General features: G+C 60.1%; 2 protein-coding genes across 7 annotated transcripts in view; both read right to left on the reverse strand.

Annotated features, from left to right (window-relative positions):
* The window catches only part of SRRM1 (serine and arginine repetitive matrix 1), a 21,032-nt gene extending 19,636 nt beyond the window's left edge, over positions 1-1,396 (reverse strand). For 5 of the 6 annotated variants that reach the window (XM_064172851.1, XM_064172854.1, XM_064172850.1 and 2 more), the window contains exon 1: positions 1,314-1,396. In XM_064172851.1, coding sequence (XP_064028921.1) covers positions 1,314-1,334 — 21 coding nt within the window. In that variant the 5' untranslated portion in view covers positions 1,335-1,396. Of the gene's footprint in view, positions 1-1,031; positions 1,050-1,313 lie in introns of those variants that run through there. The other variant, XM_064172855.1, reaches the window with a different exon arrangement.
* A 4,775-nt stretch (positions 1,397-6,171) lies between these two features.
* NCMAP (non-compact myelin associated protein) lies at positions 6,172-18,069 on the reverse strand. Its single transcript, XM_064172559.1, has 4 exons — positions 17,854-18,069; positions 7,715-7,812; positions 7,502-7,586; positions 6,172-6,826 (listed from the first exon to the last, which is right to left on the reverse strand). The coding sequence occupies exons 2-4, from the start codon at positions 7,800-7,802 to the stop codon at positions 6,688-6,690; spliced, it is 312 nt and encodes a 103-aa protein (XP_064028629.1). The 5' UTR covers positions 7,803-7,812; positions 17,854-18,069; the 3' UTR covers positions 6,172-6,687.
* Positions 18,070-19,857: the final 1,788 nt, after the last annotated feature.

The raw sequence follows: 19,857 nt of genomic DNA on the forward strand, positions 1-19,857 counted from the left end.
TGCTGCTCTGCTGCATTTCCTACCCTTTGTTTTGTCCTAAACTCAGACTAAATTTACCTCAGAGCACTGTTTACAGCTCAGCTCCAGGGCCACATTGCTTTTGTTTTTAATCAAGCCACCCTCCACAGGTTTAAAAGAATATTCGATTCTAAATTGTTTTCAGCTTCAGCAACTCTGTTGTCCATTACAAATACTTGACTTAAAAACTCTTTCACAGGTGCATCACAGCAAGTGTAGATTTAACTTGTATGGTTGTCCCCAGGCCAGCAGGGTAACACAATATGGAATTATAAGAAGGGTTAGGTGAGCCCTCACAGTTCAGAAGCATTCCAAGTACAAGGAAAGAAAATAACAGGGCTGAATTCATGAATAAATCTTGGGAAATTAAATTGACTTTCAAAATCATCAAGTACCGCCCCCCCCGAGTAGGTTCCTTTAATTGATAGGGGAAAAGGCTGAAAAGAAATACACCCAAGAGAGGTTATTGTTTAGCCTGGACAGAAAAGAGAAAACCTCAACGACTAATAAAATAAAATCACCATAAAAATAAAGCGCGATGGATTTTTGGCTTGCACCCATTAATGTCCGTGCCAGAGTTTCCCATTCTCTCTTGAAAAAGGGGCAGTTGTGTTGCTTTGCTTTGAACGTGAGCACCGAAAGGCGTTTCGGTGTAAAATCGCCTTCCCCTCGCTCCCGTCCGCGGCCTTTCCTCCCACACTTCCTCGCCTTTAGGGGCCGAGCGTAGCTCAGGAGGCAGCCGTGGCGCAAGCCCGCACAGAGCGGGGCCCCACCGCGGTGAGACTCCGCTTCCCCAGCGGGCTCGGAGGCCCTGCCACGCCGGGGCCTGCCCTAAGCACCAGCGGCCCCACGCCGCGCCGGAAAGCGGAGCCGTAACGGGCGAGAGAGGCCCTCGGGGACGGCGACCGAAGCGGTCCCGGAGCACTGCACGCCGGCCGCGCACAGAGCAGTCGGTCACCGGGCGAGCCGGGGCCTGGGGAGCCCAATCCCCCCCCGGGCGCTCCCCACCGTACCCCGCAGCCCCACGGCGCCGCCGCCCCGCGGGCAGGCCGAGCCGCGGCGGCCTCCTTCCCGCCGCCATTTTCTTCGCGGCGGCTCCTCACAGGAGCCTGCGCAGGGCGAGGGCGGGGGGGGGGGGGGCAGGGCACGGCGGCGCCTCCTCGGGAGAGCGCGGCACCAGCGGCTCCGCGCCAGGCGGCGCAGGCCCGCAGCGGCCCGGCTCAGCCGCGCGTCCCGTCCCGGCGGCCGCCCCGCCGCCTCCCCGCCCGCCCGAGCCGCCCCGCGGGCGCACTTACGCGGAAGAAGCCCGCGTCCATCTTGCCTCCGCCGCCTCCGCCTGGCCGCAGCGCTGCGTCCCGGCGTGCACCGCGACACCCTCGCACGCGCTGCCGCGCGAGACGGGAGGGGCGGGAGCGGGGGCGGAGCCAGGCGCTCACGCCCCACCCCCGCTCGCCCTCGGCGTTCGCTGATTGGTGGTCGGGGCGGCGGGGGGCCCGTGCGCGCGCGGGAGCCGGCCAATCGGGACGCGCGGCGCTGGCTCGAGGGGGCTGCGGTGCGGGGGGGCCGCTGGGACCCGTCCTGCCGCGGCGAATTCTCTTCTCGCGAGACGGTGACGCTCCGCGCGCGGCCCGCGGCGCGCGCGTCAGGTGACCGCGCTGCTGAGGCGCGTGCGTGGCTGCGGCGCGGTGGGGAGCGCCCCCTGGCGGGCCGGCGGCGTCAGCACATCGCCGCCCTGCGCCGCGCCGCCGGGATGCTGCTGTAGGAGCTGCGGACATTCGCTTCCATGCGGCTGCTGTGAGTGATGTAAAACTCCCCGGGATTCACGGGATTTTCGGTCGACAGGAAGCAGCTGCCCCACGGTTATCCGTAAGCACGGAATGAAACACTTTAATCAACCGGATCAGCGCAATGCCAAGCACCGATCCAGGCGCTCAGGACCAGGCTGGATGAGTCCTTGAGCAACCTGTTCTAGTGGGAGCAGTCCCTGCATTTGGCACAGAGGGATTGGAACTGGTTGATCTTTGAGGTCCCTTCCAACCTCAACCGTCCTACGATTCCATCCCCTCACTCCATGCCTTTGTCCAAAGTCCCTCCCCAGCTCTCCTATGGCCCCCTTCAAGCAGCTGCCCCGAGGGTATCCATACGCACGGAACGAAGCAGTTTAACCACCCGGATCGGCGCAACCGCAAGCACCGCTCCAGGCTGGGTGGGGAACGGCTGAGAGCATCCCCGCGGCAGAGCTCTCGCTGCCAGCGCCGCTCCGCGCCGAGCCCGGTGCCCTTTGGTGGGGGCAGCATCGGGCATGGGCTCCAGAGGACTTCCCCTGCCTCCCCCCCCCCCCGGATGCATTCGTTTGCACAATTTCTCTTCCTTATACCCACTTCCAGTTCTCTCCACTGGGCAAGCTACAGAGAGCCTCCAGCTCGCAGCCTTTGCTACCCATTGCACACTAATTACCCTGGTTAATTACATCAGACCTACACCCGAATTCCTGCCCTTCACACTTCCATTTATCTTATCCACCATCCGCGCCGAGAAGTGCCTGTTCTTTCTCCAGGGCTGAGCTGTCACTCCCATACAGCCTCTCACAGCGCTCACCCCTCCTGACTCAGCCTGCTGCAGGTTAAGGAATGGAGCTTTGTAGCCACAGCTTAGCACAGTGCCCGAGCAGGTGTTTACAACTGGGGGGGTGCAATCCCAAGCACAGCTCCAGGCTGGATGGGGAATGGCTGAGAGCAGCCCTGAGGAACAGGACCTGGGGGGTCTGGGCTGATGCAAAGCTCCACAGGAGCCTGCAGTGTGAGTGCAGCCCAGACACAGCCCTGTGCTGGGTGCAGCAAGAGCAGTGTGGGCACAGGGCAAGGGAGGGGATTCTGCCCCTTGGCTCTGCTCTCCTCACACCCCACCTGCAGCCCTGGGGGCAGTTCTGGAGCCCCCAGCACAAGCAGCAGAGAGTTGGGGCTGTGCAGGGTGGAGAAGAGAAGGCTTGGAGGAGACCTTGGAGTGGCCTTGCAGGATCTTAAGGGAACTACAGGAGGACTGGGGAGGGACTAGTGACAAGGTCTGGTGATGAGAGGAGGAGGAGGAATGGGTTTGGAGTGGCAGAGGGGAGACTGAAAGTGGATGTTAGGAATGGGTTCTTTGCAGTGAGGGTGGTGAGAGACTGGCACAGGTTGAGGGTGGGGAGACACTGGCACAGGTTGAGGGTGAGTGAGACACTGGCACAGGTTTCCCAGGGAGGTTGTTGAGCACAGAAGCACCCAATGTGCTCCACAACCTCCCTGAAGGTGCTCAGGACCAGGCTGGATGAGTCCTTGAGCAACCTGTTCTAGTGGGAGCTGTCCCTGCCTATGGCACAGACGGATTGGAGCTGGCTGATCCTTGAGGTCCCTTCCAGCCTCATCCATTCTACGATCCCATCCTCTCACTCCATGCCTTTATCCATCTCTTAAGGTCTCCCTGGAGCCTTCTCCAGGCTGAAGAACTCCAAGTCTCAGCCTCTCCTCACAGCAGAGCAATCCCAGAGGGAACCTCTCGGCCGGGAGGAGGACACTAGATGGAGCTCCGAGTTTTCAGCCGAAACAGTGTGAGTGAGAGACCCAAACCTGGCAGTCTGGGGAGAAAGGACTGCCCTGAGCTAGACTGTGCGGTCCTGCTCCGGCAGGGCAGCTGGGCTGGATGATCTCCTTGGGTCCCTCCCAACCCCTCCCATCCTGTGAGCCTGTGAGTGACTTCAGCAAAGCCTTTGACACCTTCTGCCACCAGCAGCTCCTGGCACAGCTGGCAGCTCCTGGCACAGCTGGCAGCTCCTGGCACAGCAGGCAGCTCCTGGCTTGGACAGATTCACTCTGAAACAGGTCAGGAAGTGGCTGGATGGCAGAGCCCAGAGAGTGGTGGTGAATGGTGCCACATGCAGCTGGCAGCTGGCACCAGTGCTGTGCCCCAGGGATCAGTGCTGTGCCCAGTCCTGTTCAGTATCTTCACTGATGATCTGGGCCAGGGCATTGAGTAAGTTTGCAGATGACACCCAGCTAGGAGCAGCTGTGGAGCTGTTGGAGGGTAGCAGAGCCCTGCAGAGGGACCTGGCCAGGCTGCATGGGTGGGCAGAGGCCAAGGGGATGAGACTGAACAAGGCCAAGTGCAGGGTTCTACACTTTGGCCACAACAACCCCAAGCAGCACTGCAGGCTGGGGCCAGAGTGGCTGAGAGCAGCCAGGCAGAGAGGGCCCTGGGGGTGCTGGCAGAGAGGAGCTGCAGAGGAGGCAGCAGTGCCCAGGTGGGCAGCAGAGCCAATGGCATCCTGGGCTGGCTCAGGAGCAGTGTGGGCAGCAGGACAAGGGAGGTTCTTCTGCCCCTGTGCTCAGCACTGCTCAGGCCACACCTGCAGTGCTGTGTCCAGTTCTGGGCTGCTCAATTGCAGAGAGCTGCTGAGGTGCTGGAAGGTGCCCAGAGCAGGGTGTGAGGGTGCAGAGCCCTGGAGTAGCTGCCCAGGGAGGTTGTGGAGCTTCCTTCTCTGGAGAGCTTCCAACCTCCCCTGGCCACTGTGCTCCTGGGCAAGCTGCTGTGGGTGCCCTGCTGGAGCAGGGGTGGGAGATGGACTGGGTGAGCTCCAGAGGTCCCTTCCAGCCCCCTCCATGCTGGGGGTCTGTGTAAAGTGGAGCTCTGCCAAAAGCTGGAAGCTTGGCAGGTGGAGTCGGTGCTGAAGCAGCTGGACAAGGAGGGGGCAGAGCTGTTAAACCCGTGGGGAGCTCCAGAGGCACCACAGGGGCAGGGCAGTGGAAGTGCAGGGCTCTGTGTTCCTTGAGGTGATTCTTGCTTGGTCAGCAGAAGCTGTGGATTTTGCTGACGTGGCCAGAACGTCCTGAGGGGCCTCCCTCGGGCTGTGCCAACGCAGGCAGCAGGGTTGGGGTGGCTCAGACTGAGCCTGCCCACAGCAGCAGCAGCTCCACCAGCCCAGAACTGCTTCTCTCCTCCAGCCCCACAGAGTGCCCAGCACAGCTCTGGAGCTGGGCATGGGAAGGTGACCAAATGTGCTGGAAGTAGATCACAGAATGCTGGAATGGCTCAGGCTGGAAGGGAGCTCAGAGCTCCTCTGCCCCAACCTCCCCACCGGGGGCACCTCCCAGCCAGACTCAGCTGCTCAAGGTCTCATCCAGCCTGGCCTTGAGCAGCCCCAGGCAGGAGGCAGCCACAGCCTCCCTGGGCAGCCTGTGCCAGGCTCTCACCACCCTCCTGCTGCAGAACTTCTTCCTCAGCTCCAAACCATTGCCCTTGGCCTGTCTCAGACACCCTCATGCAGAGTCTCTCTGCAGCCTTCCTGCAGGATGCCCTCAGGCACTGGCAGCAGCTCTGAGGTCCCCCTGGAGCCTTCTCCCTGCTGCACACCCCCAGCCTGTCCCCCCCAGCCCTGTTCTCCAGACCCTTCACCACCTTCCTTGCCCTTCTCTGGACTCTTCTTGCAGTGAGGGCACAAACCTGACCCCATTCTTCAAGGTGCAACCTCCCAGGAGGATCCTCAGAGCCTCACATCCTTCTGCTCCCCACAGGACTCAGCTCCTCAGCTTCCTCCCCACCCAGGGGCAGTGCTGCCAGGGGCAGTGCCCCGGGGCTGTGTGAGGCACAGAGCAGCCAATCGGCCCCGGGCAGGGGCGCTGCAGCTGCTGTTCACCCCCAGCTGGCTCCCAGCCCCCCCGGCAAGGCAGCTTCTGCCTCTCGCTGCTCCACAGCCACCTGCAGAGCAGCTTTGGTGGCTCCGGGGGAGGGCAGAGAGGGCTGAAAACAGCTCAGGAGAACAAAAGCAGCCAGGAGGTGAAGCTGGGCAAAGCTCCTGGCTTTGTGCTCTCTCCCCAGGACTGCTTGGTGCCATCTTCCCAAGCTCCCCTGATGCCCTCTTCCCAAGCTAATGCCACCTTCCTAGGTTTCCAGATGCCCCCTCCTCAAGCCCCCCCCCGTGCCCCCCCGTGCCCTGCTTTTGAGGCAGCTGCTGCTCGGAGCTGGGGTCTGGCTCAGGCGAAGCCTTCCCGCACAAGCCCAGCCCCAACCCCGAGCCTGCTCTCGTGTGGCTGAAGCCCTCAGCCCCTGAGCTGGTTTGGAGGGGGCAGGTGACCCAGCTCGGGTCCCCCAGGCGCTTGGCCACGAACAGGATTGGGCTGGTTTGGGTTTTTCCCTCTCTCTTTTGTCTCAACCCAACAGACAGAGACACAGGAGCGCAGTGCAGACGAAGCCAGCTCTGCTCCGGGGGCTGCCCACCAGGCAGACTGCAGACCTGGCTCACCCACACCCTGGCAGAGCCAGAGCCAGGCACAGCCCAGGTCTCTGCCAGCTGCTCCTCGGGCAGCAGGGACCAGGGAAGGCTTCACCTCCCCAGGCCAAGGCTCCGCTTGGCTCCTCGCAGCCCCTGGGCTGCCTGCATTGGCTCCCTCCGGAGCCAGAGCTCTGCCGGGGGCTCCGCTGCCCCCTGCTGCCCTGCGCAGCTCCACCAGCTGGGCTCAGCCGCACAGAGCGGGTCCAGAGCTCCTCTTCTCTCCTCCCAGGGCAGGACTGGTCCCAGTCTGCAGACACACCCAGGGCTCGTTGCTCTTCCAAGCGCAGCTCTGCTCTGCTGAGGAGTCCCAGGGCCACGGCAAGAAGGATTCCATCTCTCCTCTCCCGGGGGGATCAGCTTCCCAGTTACCTGTTCTGCATGTGGATGTCCACAGGGATGAAAGTCACTGTGGGGTGCTGAGCCAGGCTGCTGCCCTGCCCTAAAGCAGGAGGCATTGCTGCCTTGGTGGCCTTGGGCTCCAGCTCTCGCCTCACCCTCATGCGCCTGGAAGAGGAGGGAAGAGGAGGGAAGAGGAGGATTCGTCAGCAGAGCTGCAGCTGCTCTGCTCCCTGCTGCTGCTGCTGGAGAGGCTCCTGGGGAAGCAGCTTGCACCAAACAGCTGCTGCAGGGTCAGGGCAAAGCAGGGCTCAGGAACTCTCCATCAGGGACCCTGCACTGGGAACCCTGTGCCAGCAGGAATCCCTAAAAGGAGCTGCCAGCAGGAACCCTCCAGCAGGAACTCTCCACTGGGGACCTTCCACCAAGAACCCTCCAGCAGGAACTCTCCACTGGGGACCTTCCACCAAGAACCTTCCAGCAGGAAGGGTTCCATCAGGAAATCTCGATTGGGAAGCCTCCATCAAGGACCCTCCATCAGGAAGCCTCCATCAGGAGCTCTCCACTGGGAAGCCTCCACCAAGAACCCTCCATCAGGAAGCCTCCATTTGGAACCTTCCATTGGGAAGCCTCCATCAGGAAGCCTCCATCAAGAGCCCTGCATCAGGAAGCCAATTTGCCTCCTAACAAGCAGCCTCAGGAGGCTGATGGAGCTCAGGACACTCCAGCACCTTATCCTTCAGATTCTCCTGGGAGTGCTCAGCAGCAAATAGTGGAGAATCACCGTGCAGGGGCTTGGGCTCCTTCCTCCCCCCCAGGGGAGCTCAGCTCCTGGCCACTTACCTGTTGTATGCTTTCAGTGTGAGCAGAACCACCGTGAAGACAACGATGACTGCCAGGACAATGGCAGCAACGATAGCTCCAGAGCCTAGCAGGGAGGCAGAGAGAGGAAGGGGAGGGGGAGGAAGGTCTCAGTTACAAAGCTGTTGTTGGGCTTCTTGAGGTCGGCTGAGTTCAAAGCCCCCTTCAGAAGCCACCTCCCTCTGCTGTCCTTACTTTGGTAGAGGCTTTGTTCCTGAGACTTGGTGGTAGTCAGGTTGAGTGGGCACTGGGTGTTGTTGCTCAGGGGTGGGGCTGTGCTCATCTTGCTTCAGCTGCAGAAGGGAGGAGAGAGAAGTGAGGTCCTCAGGCAGGGAGCAGAACCTGGCAGGGGTCCTTAGGCAGCTAACCCAGCAGAGGCTCTGAGCCTCCCTCCCAGGAGCAGGGAGCGTGGAAGGCTGAGCCTGCTGCCATCTGGCCTTCAGCCTCATGACTTGCTCAGCTCAGGGGGAATGGGATGCAAGGATATGGAATCATGGAGTTGTTTGGGCTGGAGAAGCCCTCTGAGACCATCCAGACCAACCTGCAACCACCGTGGCCACCAAACCATGGCCCCAAGTGCCATGGGCACAGCTTTCCTCCAGGCATGGGCACTCCACCACCTCCCTGGGCAGCCTCTGCCAATCCCTGACCACTCTTGCAGCAAAGAAACTGTTCCTCATCTCCAACCCAACTCCTCCCTGACCCAATTTCAGGCCATTTCCTCTTGCCCTCTCACCTGTTACTTGGCAGCAGAGCCCAGCCCCAACCTGGCTCCAGCCTCCTCTCAGGGAGCTGCAGAGAGCAATGAGGTCTCCCTCAGCCTCCTCTTCTCCAGGCTGACCTCCCTCCCCCCCAGCTCCCTCAGCTGCTCCTGCCCAGTCCTGTTCTCCAGACCTTTCCCCAGCTTTGCTCCCTAATCTGGGTCTGCTCCAGCTCCTCAATGTCCTTCTTGGAGTGAGGGACCCAAACCTGACCCCAGGACTGGGGGTGCAGCAGGTGAGCAGCACTGCACTGCTGCCTGTTGCTGCTGGAGGGGGCTTGGATAAATTCACATCAGCTGACAGTCTGCCTGCTCCTGCCTGCTGCAGCTCTGCAGGGAGCTGCCTGCTTGCTGAGTTTGCCAGCATCTTCCTCGTGGTCTCTGAAGCTGAGTGGCAAACCTCAGCTGTGGAAAGGCTCCTTCAGCCTCAGCAGGCTGGGAAAGCCACTGCAGGCAGCCCTGTGAGAGCAGCACAGCTGCCAGCCCCAGAGAGCTGACACAGCCCCAGCCAGCAGCACAGCTCAGCACCTGACACTGGCACTGAGCTTGCTGCTCCAGGTGCTGCCCAGGGCTGCCAGGCAGGACTCTGGAGCTGCTGCTGCAGTCCACTAGGATCCTGTGGGTGTGTGCCAGGTTCTCAGGAACCAGACAGAGAACAGGCAGAGAAGGAGTGAGGGGACAGAAATCAGTGGCAAGGACAAGTCCAAGTGTCAAAGGCACCTTCCCTTCTCCTTCCTTCCCCCTTCCCTTCTCCTTCCTTCCTTCCTTCCTTCCTTCCTTCCTTCCTTCCTTCCTTCCTTCCTTCCTTCCTTCCTTCCTCACCCCTTACTGTAGTTGTCCTAAAGGCTTCTGCAAAGCAGCATCCCTCAACCAAGCTCCTGCAGTGGCTGGGTGCAGGTTTGGGAGCCAGGCAGGCTCTGGTTGCCCTGGCAGGGAGGGCAGTGGCTGGGTGCAGGTCTGGGAGCCAGGCAGGCTCTGGTTGCCCTGGCAGGGAGGGCAGTGGCTGGGTGAAGGTTTGGGAGCCAGGCAGGCTCTGGTTGCCCTGGCAGGGAGGGCAGTGGCTGGGTGCAGGTCTGGGAGCCAGGCAGGCTCTGGTTGCCCTGGCAGGGAGGGCAGTGGCTGGGTGCAGGTCTGGGAGCCAGGCAGGCTCTGGTTGCCCCTGGCTCAGCCCACACAGTGGCTGCTGTGTGCTTGGGAGGCTCCAGCAGTGGAGAGCTGAGGAGTGAGAGACAGCAGCAAGCAGCTGGAAGGGAACCATCAGTGCCTGCCTGGCTGGGAAGGGTCAGACCTGGGTGGCTGATTCACCAGAGGCTTCCACCCTGCTTAGGTTACAGGAGTTGTGGTTTTTTTCTCTCTAAAACACCAAGCCCCAAGCCCTAACCCTGTCTGCAGCCTGGAACTGAGGCATTCTGCTCTGGCTGAATGGTTCCTTTGTTCAGCCCAGGCCCAGCTCACTCAGCAGCACCAGCCCCAGCTGTGGCTGAAAGAGCTCCTTTGCCTTTCCAGTTTGCCCAGGTTGCTGTGCAGCAGAGCAGCAGGAAGCTGTGAGAGGCAACCAGGCTCAGCTAACAGCTTTGTCCTCACCACTTCACCTTCACCTTCACTTCAGAGATGTTGAGATACTGGAATGTGCCCAGAGAAGGGCACCAAGGCTGGTGGAGGATCACATTTGGTGCTTCTGTGCTCCACAACCTCCCTGGGCAACCTGTGCCAGGGTCTCACCACCCTCACTTCTTCCTCACATCCAGTTTCAGTCTCCCCTCTGCCACTCCAAACCCATTCCTCCTCCTCCTCTCATTCCCAGACCTTGTCAGTAGTCCCTCCCCAGCCTTCCTTCAGCCCCCTTCAGATCCTGGAAGACCTGAAAGCTCAGCCAGTGCCAACCCCCTGCCATGGGCAGGGACAGCTCCACCAGCCCAGGCTGCCCAAAGCCTCATCCAGCCTGACCTGGAACACCTCCAGGGGGGAGGCATCCACAGCCTCCCTGGGCAGCCTGTGCCAGTGTCTGCCCACCCTCACTGGCAAGAATTCCCTCCTCTGCCCCAGTCTAGATCTCTCCTCCTGCTCCAATCCATCCCCTCTCATCCTATCCCTCCCAGTCCTTGTCAGAAGTCCCTCCCCAGCTCTCCTGGAGCCTCCTTCAGGTGCTGAAAGGCTGCGCTAAGGTCTCCCTGGAGCCTTCCTTCCTCCAGGCTGAACAGCTCCAGCTCTCAGCCTGGGCGCTGGGGAGGAGCTCCGGGGAGCAGGAGCAGCAGCAGTGCTCTGAGGCAAACTGTCCGGGGGGGGCAGCAAGAACACAGAGTGCATGGGTGAGACCTGCCTGTGCCTGAGGTTACCTTCTGAGGCTCTCAAGAGGGAGGAAGGAAAAAAAACCCAACCCAGCTGGAAGTGGCTCGCAGGAGCTCAGGCAGCAGCCTGGCCGCAGGCAAACAAGTGCCGTGTGTGGAGCCAGTGTGCTCCTGCCTGTGCTGGTGGCAGAGCAGCACCTCTGGGGAAGCATCTGTCTCAGCTCCTGGAGGCAGCTCTCCAGGCTGAGCTGCTCTTAAAACACATTCAAAGCAATTTCATTTCCTTGCCAAGGCAGAGGAAAGTCACAGAGGCTGCAGGCAGCTCTGCTGAGCAAGCAGCAGCACCAAGAAAATCAAAGCGAGCCCAAAGCAAACAGGAATTCTGCCTGCAAGAGGATCCTGGAATGGCTCAGGCTGGAAGGGAGCTCAGAGCTCCTCTGCCCCAACCTCCACACCGTGCCCAGGGACACCTCTCAACAGGCTCAGCTGCTCAAGGCCTCATCCAAACTGTTCTTGAGCATCCCCAGGCAGGAGGCAGCCACAGCCTCCCTGGGCAGCCTGTGCCAGGCTCTCACCACCCTCACACTGCAGAACTTCCTCAGCTCCAGTCTAACCCTGCTCTGCCTCTGCTTCAAACCAATCCCCCTTAGCCTGTCTCAGGCACCCTGATGCCAACTCCCTCTGCAGCCTTCCTGCAGCCTTCCTCAGCTCACAGAGCTGGCAGGAGCTGAGGATGGAGACAGGTCCCCAGGGAGCCTCTCACTGCAAGAGCTTGGGAACATGGAGCAGAAGAACTTCATGGCTGAGCTGCCCAGGAGCAGTGTCTAAAGCAGGCTGTAAACTGCCTGTGCCCCCCAGTGCTGGGCCACACACGTCCCTCCTCTTCCTCTCTGTGAACACAAAGAACCCTGGGGAGGGACTGCAGCAGCTGCACTGTGCTCCAAGTGCAGCCACTCCACCAGAGCAGCTCCAGATCCTCCAGGCTAGAGGCAGGACAAGACAGAGGCATTTTCCCACTGGCTCAGGAGCCCTGCCTGGATGCTGTGAAATGTTTGCCAGAGCCTGGATTTGATCTGGAAATGGAGGAATTCCACCCTGCCACCACCACTCCCTGGGAGTTTCAGCAGCTCAGAGCTTGCTCTGCTCAACTGCAGCCCCCAGCTGGGCTCTGGAACTCCTCAGCAGAGGCTGTCAGGTTGAGCTCAGCTGCCTGTGGTTGAGGTTTTTGTTTTCCTCACCCCCTCCCTCCCTCTTTTTCACTGTCAAACCTCCTCCGTGGCACCCACAGCTGCCCTCCAGCTCTGCCTGGCTTTCCCTCCTGCTTGTCTAAGTTTCCAGGCAGACCTCTGGAAGCTGGGATGAAGAAAACTCCCTCTGGCCAGAAACTGAGCAAGGCTGAAACGTGAGAGTCAGCAGGCTCTGGGGAGAGCAGGAGCCACCTCCTGGGCTCTCCCTGGGCCACTACGAGTGGGGAAGAGCCAGGGGGACCTGCTCCCTCCCGGGTTGTTTGGCAGCCAGACACTGGCAGAGGCTGCCCAGGGAGGTGCTGCAGTCTCCATCCCGGGAGGTGTGCAAGAGACTACGAGGAGGGGGAGGCACTTCTTAGGCTGTCAGGGACTCAGGACTGGGAGGGATGGAACCAAGCTGGAGGTGGGGAGAGTCAGCCTGGATGTTAGGAGGAAGATCTTCAACGTGAGGGTGGTGAGAGCCTGGCAGGGGTTGCCCAGGGAGGTGGTGGAAGCCTCACCCCTGGAGGTGTTTGAGGCCAGGCTGGATGAGGCTGTGGGCAGCCTGCTCTAGGGTGAGGTGTCCCTGGGCATGGCAGGGGTTGGAGCTGGCTGATCCTTGTGGTCCCTTCCAGCTCTGACTGCTTCTGTGATTCCAAGCCTGTGGCCATGGCACCTGGGGACAGGGTTTAGTGGCCATGGAGGGGTTGGGCTGCTGGTTTGGAGTGGGTGATCTCAGCAGGCTTTTCCAAGCCAAACAGCTCTCTGATCACCCAAAAGCAGCTGGGCTCTTCCCGGTGCTGTGGTGCAGTGAAGCTCTTCACACCCCACGTGCAGCAAACCACTTGGCCCAAGGGCTCCTTTTGCAGGGGCTGAAGTCACTTCATTATTTAGGTCTGACTTGATTCACTTGAGAGGAAACTGGAACAAGAATTCAAACCCAAACTGCCATTTCCATGCAACCTGCAAGTGATAGATCAGGCATCAAGAGAAACCTGGCAGCACTCTGGCAGCTGAGGTCCAGAATTCCTTCCAGGAGTGCTCTGTTGCTGGCAGCTTTCTTCACTGGGTTGTGAGAGGCTCTTTTGAGGCCTCTTCTGCTGCATTTCTAACTTCTGACTCTGCACCCAGGAGATGCCAAATAAATCAGCTACGAGTGGTGCAATGGAGAGGTCTGAGGGGATTCACCTTCTCAGAACAGAGAGGAGGAGGAGGAGGAGGTGACCTGCACTGTCTTAAGAGAAAGGACTTCTCACAAGGGTTGTAGTGCTGGGCTGGGAGGGGATGGATTGAATCATAGAAGGGTTTAGGTTGGAAGGGACCTCGAAGCTTAGCCAGTTCCAACCCCCCCTGTCCCATAGGCAGGGACAGCTCCCACCAGAACAGGTCACTCAAGGACTCATCCAGCCTGGTCCTGAACACCTCCAGGGAGGTTGTGGAGCACAGAAGCACCCAATGTGATCTTTGATCTGTGCTTCTGTGCTCCACAACCTCTCTGGGCAGCCTGTGCCAGGGTCTCACCACCCTCAACCTGTGCCAGGGTCTCACCACCCTCACTTCTTCCTAACATCCACTTTCAATCTCCCCTCTGCCACTCCAAACCCATTCCTCCTCCTCCTCCTCCTCTCATTCCCAGACCTTGTCAATAGTCCCTCCCCAGCCTTCCTTCAGGTCCTGGAAGGTCATTCCAAAGTCTCCTCAAAGCTTTCTCTTCTCCAGGCTGAAGAGCCTCAAATGCTTTAGACGGTCCCCAAGGGTCACCACCACCACCCAGCCATGGAAAGCTTGAGGAGGGCAGACTGAGAGTGGAGATTAGGAAGCATTTCTGTCCAGTGAGGGTGGGCAGACACTGGCACAGGCATGCCCCCAGAAGCAGAGCTGCTTGGCTTGTAAAAGGGAGATCTCCACCCTGGCTCGTGGGGCACCTCAGTGCCCAAAGGTCACTGAACCATTTGGGCTGGAAGAGCTCTCTGAGATCATCCAAGCCAAACCTTCCACCCAACCCCACCACAGCCACAGGTCTCTTGCACACCTCCAGGGGTGGGCACTCCACCACCTCCCTGGGCAGCCTGTGCCAATCCCTGGCCTAAAAAGCAGCTCAGCAGCACAGCAGCTCCCCGGGCATGCCCCGGGGCAGGCTTGGCTTGCAGTGAGGTAGCTTTCACCCCAGCGCAGGCTGATAAGGTGCCAGGCAGCCTGGGAGCACTCAGGAGGGGGTCTGGGAGGGGAGGCTGTGTAGTTAGCAGTTAAATATTACCCAGGGGGGTGGAAATTGATTCAGAAAGAAGCAAAATACCTGCAGGCAGCTGTGCGAGTGACTCACAGGGGGAGGGTGGCTGAGAGCAAGGCGGCAAAGGCTGGAACCCAGCCCTGGGTGCCCTCGGCTGGGAGGCAGGGACATGGAGCAGCAGAGAGCAGTCAGCAGCACCCAGAGCCTCTGACACAGCCCTGGGCTCGCACTGACCAACAGGGCAGGGCCACAGGGACTGGGTGACCTTTGAAGGTCCCTTCCAACGCTGTCTGTGTCCATTGCCCTTTGTCCCAGCACAGGGCACCACTGGACAGAGCCTGGCACCTTCTCAACGTGAGCCTGCAGTGTGAGTGCAGCCCAGACACAGCCCTGTGCTGGGCTGCAGCAAGAGCAGAGTGGGCACAGGGCAAGGGAGGGGATTCTGCCCCTTGGCTCTGCTCTCCTCACACCCCACCTGCAGCCCTGGGGGCAGCTCTGGAGCCCCCAGCACAAGCAGGACATGGAAGTGTTGGAGGCAGTGCAGAGGAGGCCACCAAGATGCTGAGAGGGCTGCAGCAGCTCTGCTCTGAGCACAGGCTGAGAGAGTTGGGGCTGTGCAGGCTGGAGAAGCCTGCACTGGGGCATGCCTGGGGAGCTCCTGTGCTGCTCTGCAGCAGCCAGCACTGCTCTGTAGGTCAGGGGTTGGCACAGGCTGCCCAGGGAGGTGAGGGTGAGACACTGGCATCATCCTCATTGCCTTTGTTGGACTCTCTTCAGTAGTTCCCTGCCCCTCCTGAGCAGGGGAGCCCAGAACTGGGCACATTGCTCCAGCTGTGGCCTCCCCAGGGCCAGCCAGTGGCAGGAAGAGCACCAAGGGGGAAAGGCAACCCCAGATGTGCCTTCAGGGCCTCCTAACTATGTCCAGCAGCACCAGATGGATCCATCAGCTCCAGGACTCACCTCAGTGCTGAGACTCCCACGGGAGGAAGCAAACCCCCAGGGCTCAGCCTGTGACCTGCAGCAGGCTGGAGCCAGTTTAGCCCCCGAGCTGCTTGGGCACAGCCAGCAGCACAAACCCTGCTGTGGGAACCAGCACAGCTCCTGCCTGCTGGCCCAGGGGGGGCTGCTTTGCTTTTCTGGAGACAACTGCTCCTGCTGGGGCAAGAGTCTGCAGGCTTCTCTCACAGACTAGTACAGAAATACCAGATCCTGTCTTTCCAGGGAGTTCTTTGGCTCTCCATCCTGCTCCAAGCAGAAGCATGAAGCTGCCATGCAGCATGCAAGGCTCAGCAGATGCTGGGCAGCCCAAGCCCCCCACTGCTGGGACAAGCCAGGGGCTCCTTTACCCTCCACTGCCAACCCCCCCAAAAAGCACCTTCTGTGCAAGCCCAGAGCTGAGTGCTGCTGGCACAGGGGATGACCTGAGCTCCAGGGGGCTGTCTCCACCCAAAAGGGAGCCTGTGCTGAAGGCAGAGCTCCCTCCTTCTCCTCAGCAACTCCACCAGCAGCCTCCTGGCTGGGCAGGGGATCCCCAGCTGGAAGCTGGCCCCGAGCAGCTGCTGGTGCAGAGCACCCTGAGTGCAGGGCCCCTGGAATTGGGTTAGAAGTGTTGCTCCGTGGAGGTGGTTGTGCAAACACGAAGCTGTGTATGTCACTGGGAAACTGCATGACTCACACATCCCAGCAGTGTTTTTGCTCACTTCCCTCTCCTGTGATCTCCATTCATGCCCAGCTCAGATCACCTCTCCCTGCAAGAGGCCTGAGGAGCACCACGGCTTGGGGCTGCAGCCCCCAGTGGCTGTGCCTCTGGCTCCAAGGCAGCACAATCAGCCCCCAGCACATTTTTTCCCTCTCCCACACAGCCAGCAGGGCTCATTGGCTGTGCACCACCAAACCTCCTCCCCACACAGCTGCGCTTCAGCAGCGCTGATCCCTGCCTGGCGCAGAGGGACGAGAGCCCAGCAGGTGAGATACCATCCCGGGGAGCAGCAGCCGCTGGGGGCAGGTGCCAGCAGCACACAGAGTGCTCAGCATTGGTGGATTTACCTCCTGAGCTGAGCCGAGACCGCTGCAGGCACTCAAGCAACTCACTCATGGGCTCCTCCAGCTCCTCTGTGCACTCAGCCCTGGCTGATTCCCTGTTCGTTGTCGTAAGCAAGAAGGAGGATTTAGTGCCTCCAATAAAAGCCATGTTTGCAGTAGCTGCAGACAGATAGGAGCAGGGCTGGACAGGAAACCTTCCTGACTTGCTGCCAACAAGGGAGCCAAGTCTCCTGCCAGCTGTGGGTTGGAGCTTCAGGGCTGCTGCCTCCTGCCTGCCTGCAGCTCAGCACAGGGTGCAAGGTGCTCCTCAGCTGCTGGGTTGGATCCTCTGCATCTGAAGCTCTTCTACCAGAAAGAAAAAGTGAACCTCAAAAGTGCTGTGAGAGCCTCTGAGTGCTTCATGCCCTTCATTCTGTAGTGCACTGAGAGGGAGGCTCCTGTGTGCCACGCAAGTGCAGCTCCTGTGCTGCTGCAGCCACCCTCAGGCACTGCACATGGCAGCTGGTGGAAGCCATGGGGCACATTCCCCTCACCCCAGAGCACTGCAGGCAGAGGGAGGCTCAGTACTTAACACTTCATGCTCCATCTCCGTGCTCAGAGCTACTTGGCAAGCCCTTGGTGTCTAAACCTGGCACCCACAGCCTGGTGCCCTCTCCATGAAGCAAGGCAATGAGTCTTGTGGGGCTCTGCTTTTGTCTTCTGGTTCCTGACCCCTGAATCAACCTCTGCAGCCAGCACAACGCATCACATCAGTGCAAGCTGTGTGCAGAGAGCACTGTGCTGCTTCCCCTGGCCCTGAACACCCAGAAACCACAGTCTCAAACCTGTCAGCAGCTTCAGCACAGTCCCAAGTGAGAGCAGGGTGGTTTTGTTCAGGGCTGGAGACGCTGCCTGAGCTGCTAGACAATGCTCCAAGCTCCTCTTTTCATCTTAAGTGTGGGTCTGGCAGCCCCTTTCTGGCACCCAGGCTCAGCAGACAGGGAAAAAATACCCCAACAACCCAAACAATAAAAGTCCTCAACCAACAAAACACCAAACTAGCAAAGAACTCCCCCCCCCAAACCCACCCAAACAAAACCAAACCCAGAAATCTCCAAACAACCTCCTCAAAAAACAACCCCTGAAGGTAACCAAACCACAACCAACTCCACAAAGCCCCAAACCAAAAGACCAAAACACCCAAACCAAACCTCACTACCACCAATAACCACACACCACCTCCCCCCCCACCCCCAGCTAAATAAACCAAATCCAAACCACCACACGGGAGGGGGAAACCCAAAGCTACTACCAAGAAACAACTCCCAAACTGCCTCTGCTCCTGAAATCTTCATTTGAGGTTGAAACACTTGGGGCGGGGGTGGGGGGTGGGGGGTGTCAAGAGCCCAAACCTGTCCCCAGGACCATGCCAGCGAGGGAATAATCCTTCAACAGACCTGCAACCTTCTCTGCGGGGAGCAAACAACTCAGAGACCAGTTCCAGTCCCTGTACCTCGCAAGTTTCCAGCCTGTGGAAGGGCTGCCGAAGCCCCACTCCAGCAGGCGCTCAGTGGGGGACATCTGCTCGGTGTTTCCTCCCCTGGAGCCCCCACGAAGCCCTGTGCCGCCCGCGGTTCGCTGAGGTCTGCCTGCGACTTGCACACAAACGCTGAGTAACCCCCCCGGGCCCTTCCTCTGCCCGCAGGAGCCCCGCAACAGCAAAGTCAAGTCCATAGCACCAAAACCAGAGCTGTGTGCCCACCCCTCCGCCAGCTTCTCCCCTTCCCGCAGCCGCCCAAGCTACTCACAGAAGGATGCTGCAGGTCCCAAGCTTCAGGAGCTCATCCTCGGGCCAGGCGGTCCCGCAGAAGCGGCGCTGGATCCCCCCCCGCCGGGGCCGCCCGGTCCCGTCCCCAGCCGGGCCGTGGGAGCCGAGCCCTGCGGCGCTGCTGCGGCTGCGAGGCGCCCGGGGCAGCCCGGGCGGTGCCGGTACCCGCAGCCCGGCGGCCGCAGGTGGCTCCGCGGAGCCGCCCAGCCCCCGGCACCGCCTCCCCGCGGAGGGAGCGGGCGCGGACAGACACCCTGCAGACACCGCGGGGGCGGGAGGGGAGATGCTGGGAGAGGGGACTGAGGCAGGAAGGGCTCGGGCAGGCATCAGCCGGAGATGAGGAGTTTAAGGAACGAAGCCACCACAGCCCAGCGCTGGGAAGGGGCAGATCCCCCCCGACCGGCACAGACCACCGAGAGATGGAGCAAAAAGTGGCTGATGCCTCCTGCAGAACCCAAACCCAACCCTCCCCGGGCAGCCTGTGCCAGTCCCATCCACTTTGTGCTGTGTTCACAGCTCGTAGGAAGCTTTGGGGCTCCTGGCCAGAGGAGTTTGGAATGCTTGGTTTGAGCTAGGTGGAGCAGGAGAAGATGGCAGCAGGTCCTTCACGCAAGGAATCAGGCAAGGAGGGCAGAGGCAGGGATGGGTGCTTCAATCCTGCATCCACCCCCAGCGTCTCCCCCAGGGGCATGGCTCCAGGGGCTGCTCTCAGCACCACCCCTCCACACCGGCTTCTGCCCACAGCAGCCTGTGCCTCAGCTTTCCCGCAGGTGCCACAGCCCCTGCAGGGCCCCAGCATGGCACCTTTCTGGGCATTTCCCTGATAAGGCCCCACTAAAGCAAACAAGCTCATTAATGAATCACTGGTGGAGAGAGGCAGGGCCTGGAGAGGGCTGCAGCTTCTCACTGCCAAAGGGAAAGACGAAAAGAAAGCTCTGGAGGGCAAAAGACTTTGTCTCACACTTGAAATCCTTTGAAAGCTGGAGAACTTTCTCCCAAGAGAAGCTGGCAAGCAGGTGCCTGGCTTCAGAGTGCCTTTGCTTGCTGCTTTGAGCTGGCAGTTGGAGCAGAAGCTCACACCCAGAAACCTGGGGGTTCCCCCATTTCCTTATTGCAGCTGGCTTGCAGGAGGCAGAGAAAGAGCAGCAAACACACTCCCAGCTGACAGCCAACCTGGCCTGGCTCTGGAGGAGAAATGCCAAACCTGTGCAGCTGATCAGGGTTTGTCACCTACGACACTTTGGGAGCCACTGAAGATGTCACACAAACCCCTAAGCCTGCACCCATAAACTCAACCTTCCCTTGGGGCCAGCCCCTTCCCAGTCCTTGCACCAGAGAGGGAGCTGTGGCTGTGGCTTTCCAAGCTGGCGCTCAAGCCCCAGAGAAGACTGCAAAGGACAAGGCAAGCAGCACCCAGCTCCCACGGGAACAGCTGTGCCTTCCTAAGCCAGGCCTTGCTTCAGGCTGGTGGTCATGGTGGACTGGTTCCTACACTGAACCCCACAGAAGCTTCTTCTCAAGAGACTTCGAGAGTTAGGAGTTTCAAGATGCAATCATTCAGTCCAACATCAACCACCTCAGCTACATCCTCTTGCCTCAAGCACACTAAAGCCCTGGGGAGGTGTCACAGCTCCTGAAAAGCAGGGTGCCATCTCAGGAGGGATTACTCACCCTGCACCTTCTCCAGAGGATAAATGGAGGTTGGTTTCTTTACAGTTACTGCCTCATCCTGCACAAACAAGAACCAACATGAGGCTCTCTTCTGGGAAGAGGAGTGGAAACCAGCTGCACATCTGCCCTGGGCTGTAGAGCTCTGTAGGGCAGGAGAGGCTTCCTTTATCAGTGTGCACTCAGAAAGGGTTGGAAGGGAGCTCCAGAGATCATCCAGTCCAACCCCCTGCCAGAGCAGGGTCGCCCAGGAACACAACCAGATGGGTCTGGAAAGCCTGCAGAGGAGACTCCACAGCCTCTCTGGGCAGCCTGC

The sequence above is a fragment of the Pogoniulus pusillus genome, chromosome 37, assembly GCF_015220805.1.
Source record: "Pogoniulus pusillus isolate bPogPus1 chromosome 37, bPogPus1.pri, whole genome shotgun sequence".
Lineage (NCBI taxonomy): Eukaryota > Metazoa > Chordata > Aves > Piciformes > Lybiidae > Pogoniulus > Pogoniulus pusillus.

What these genes read in the sequence shown, in the direction of transcription:
- NCMAP (XM_064172559.1), bottom strand. Translation starts at nt 7,802, where the DNA reads ATGAGCACAGCCCCACCCCTGAGCAACAACACCCAGTGCCCACTCAAC. An exon ending in GGAACAAAGCCTCTACCAAA is followed by an intron (nt 7,587 to 7,714) that starts GTAAGGACAGCA and finishes CCTCCCTGCTAG; the next exon opens with GCTCTGGAGCTATCGTTGCT. An exon ending in ACACTGAAAGCATACAACAG is followed by an intron (nt 6,827 to 7,501) that starts GTAAGTGGCCAG and finishes CTCCTCTTCCAG; the next exon opens with GCGCATGAGGGTGAGGCGAG.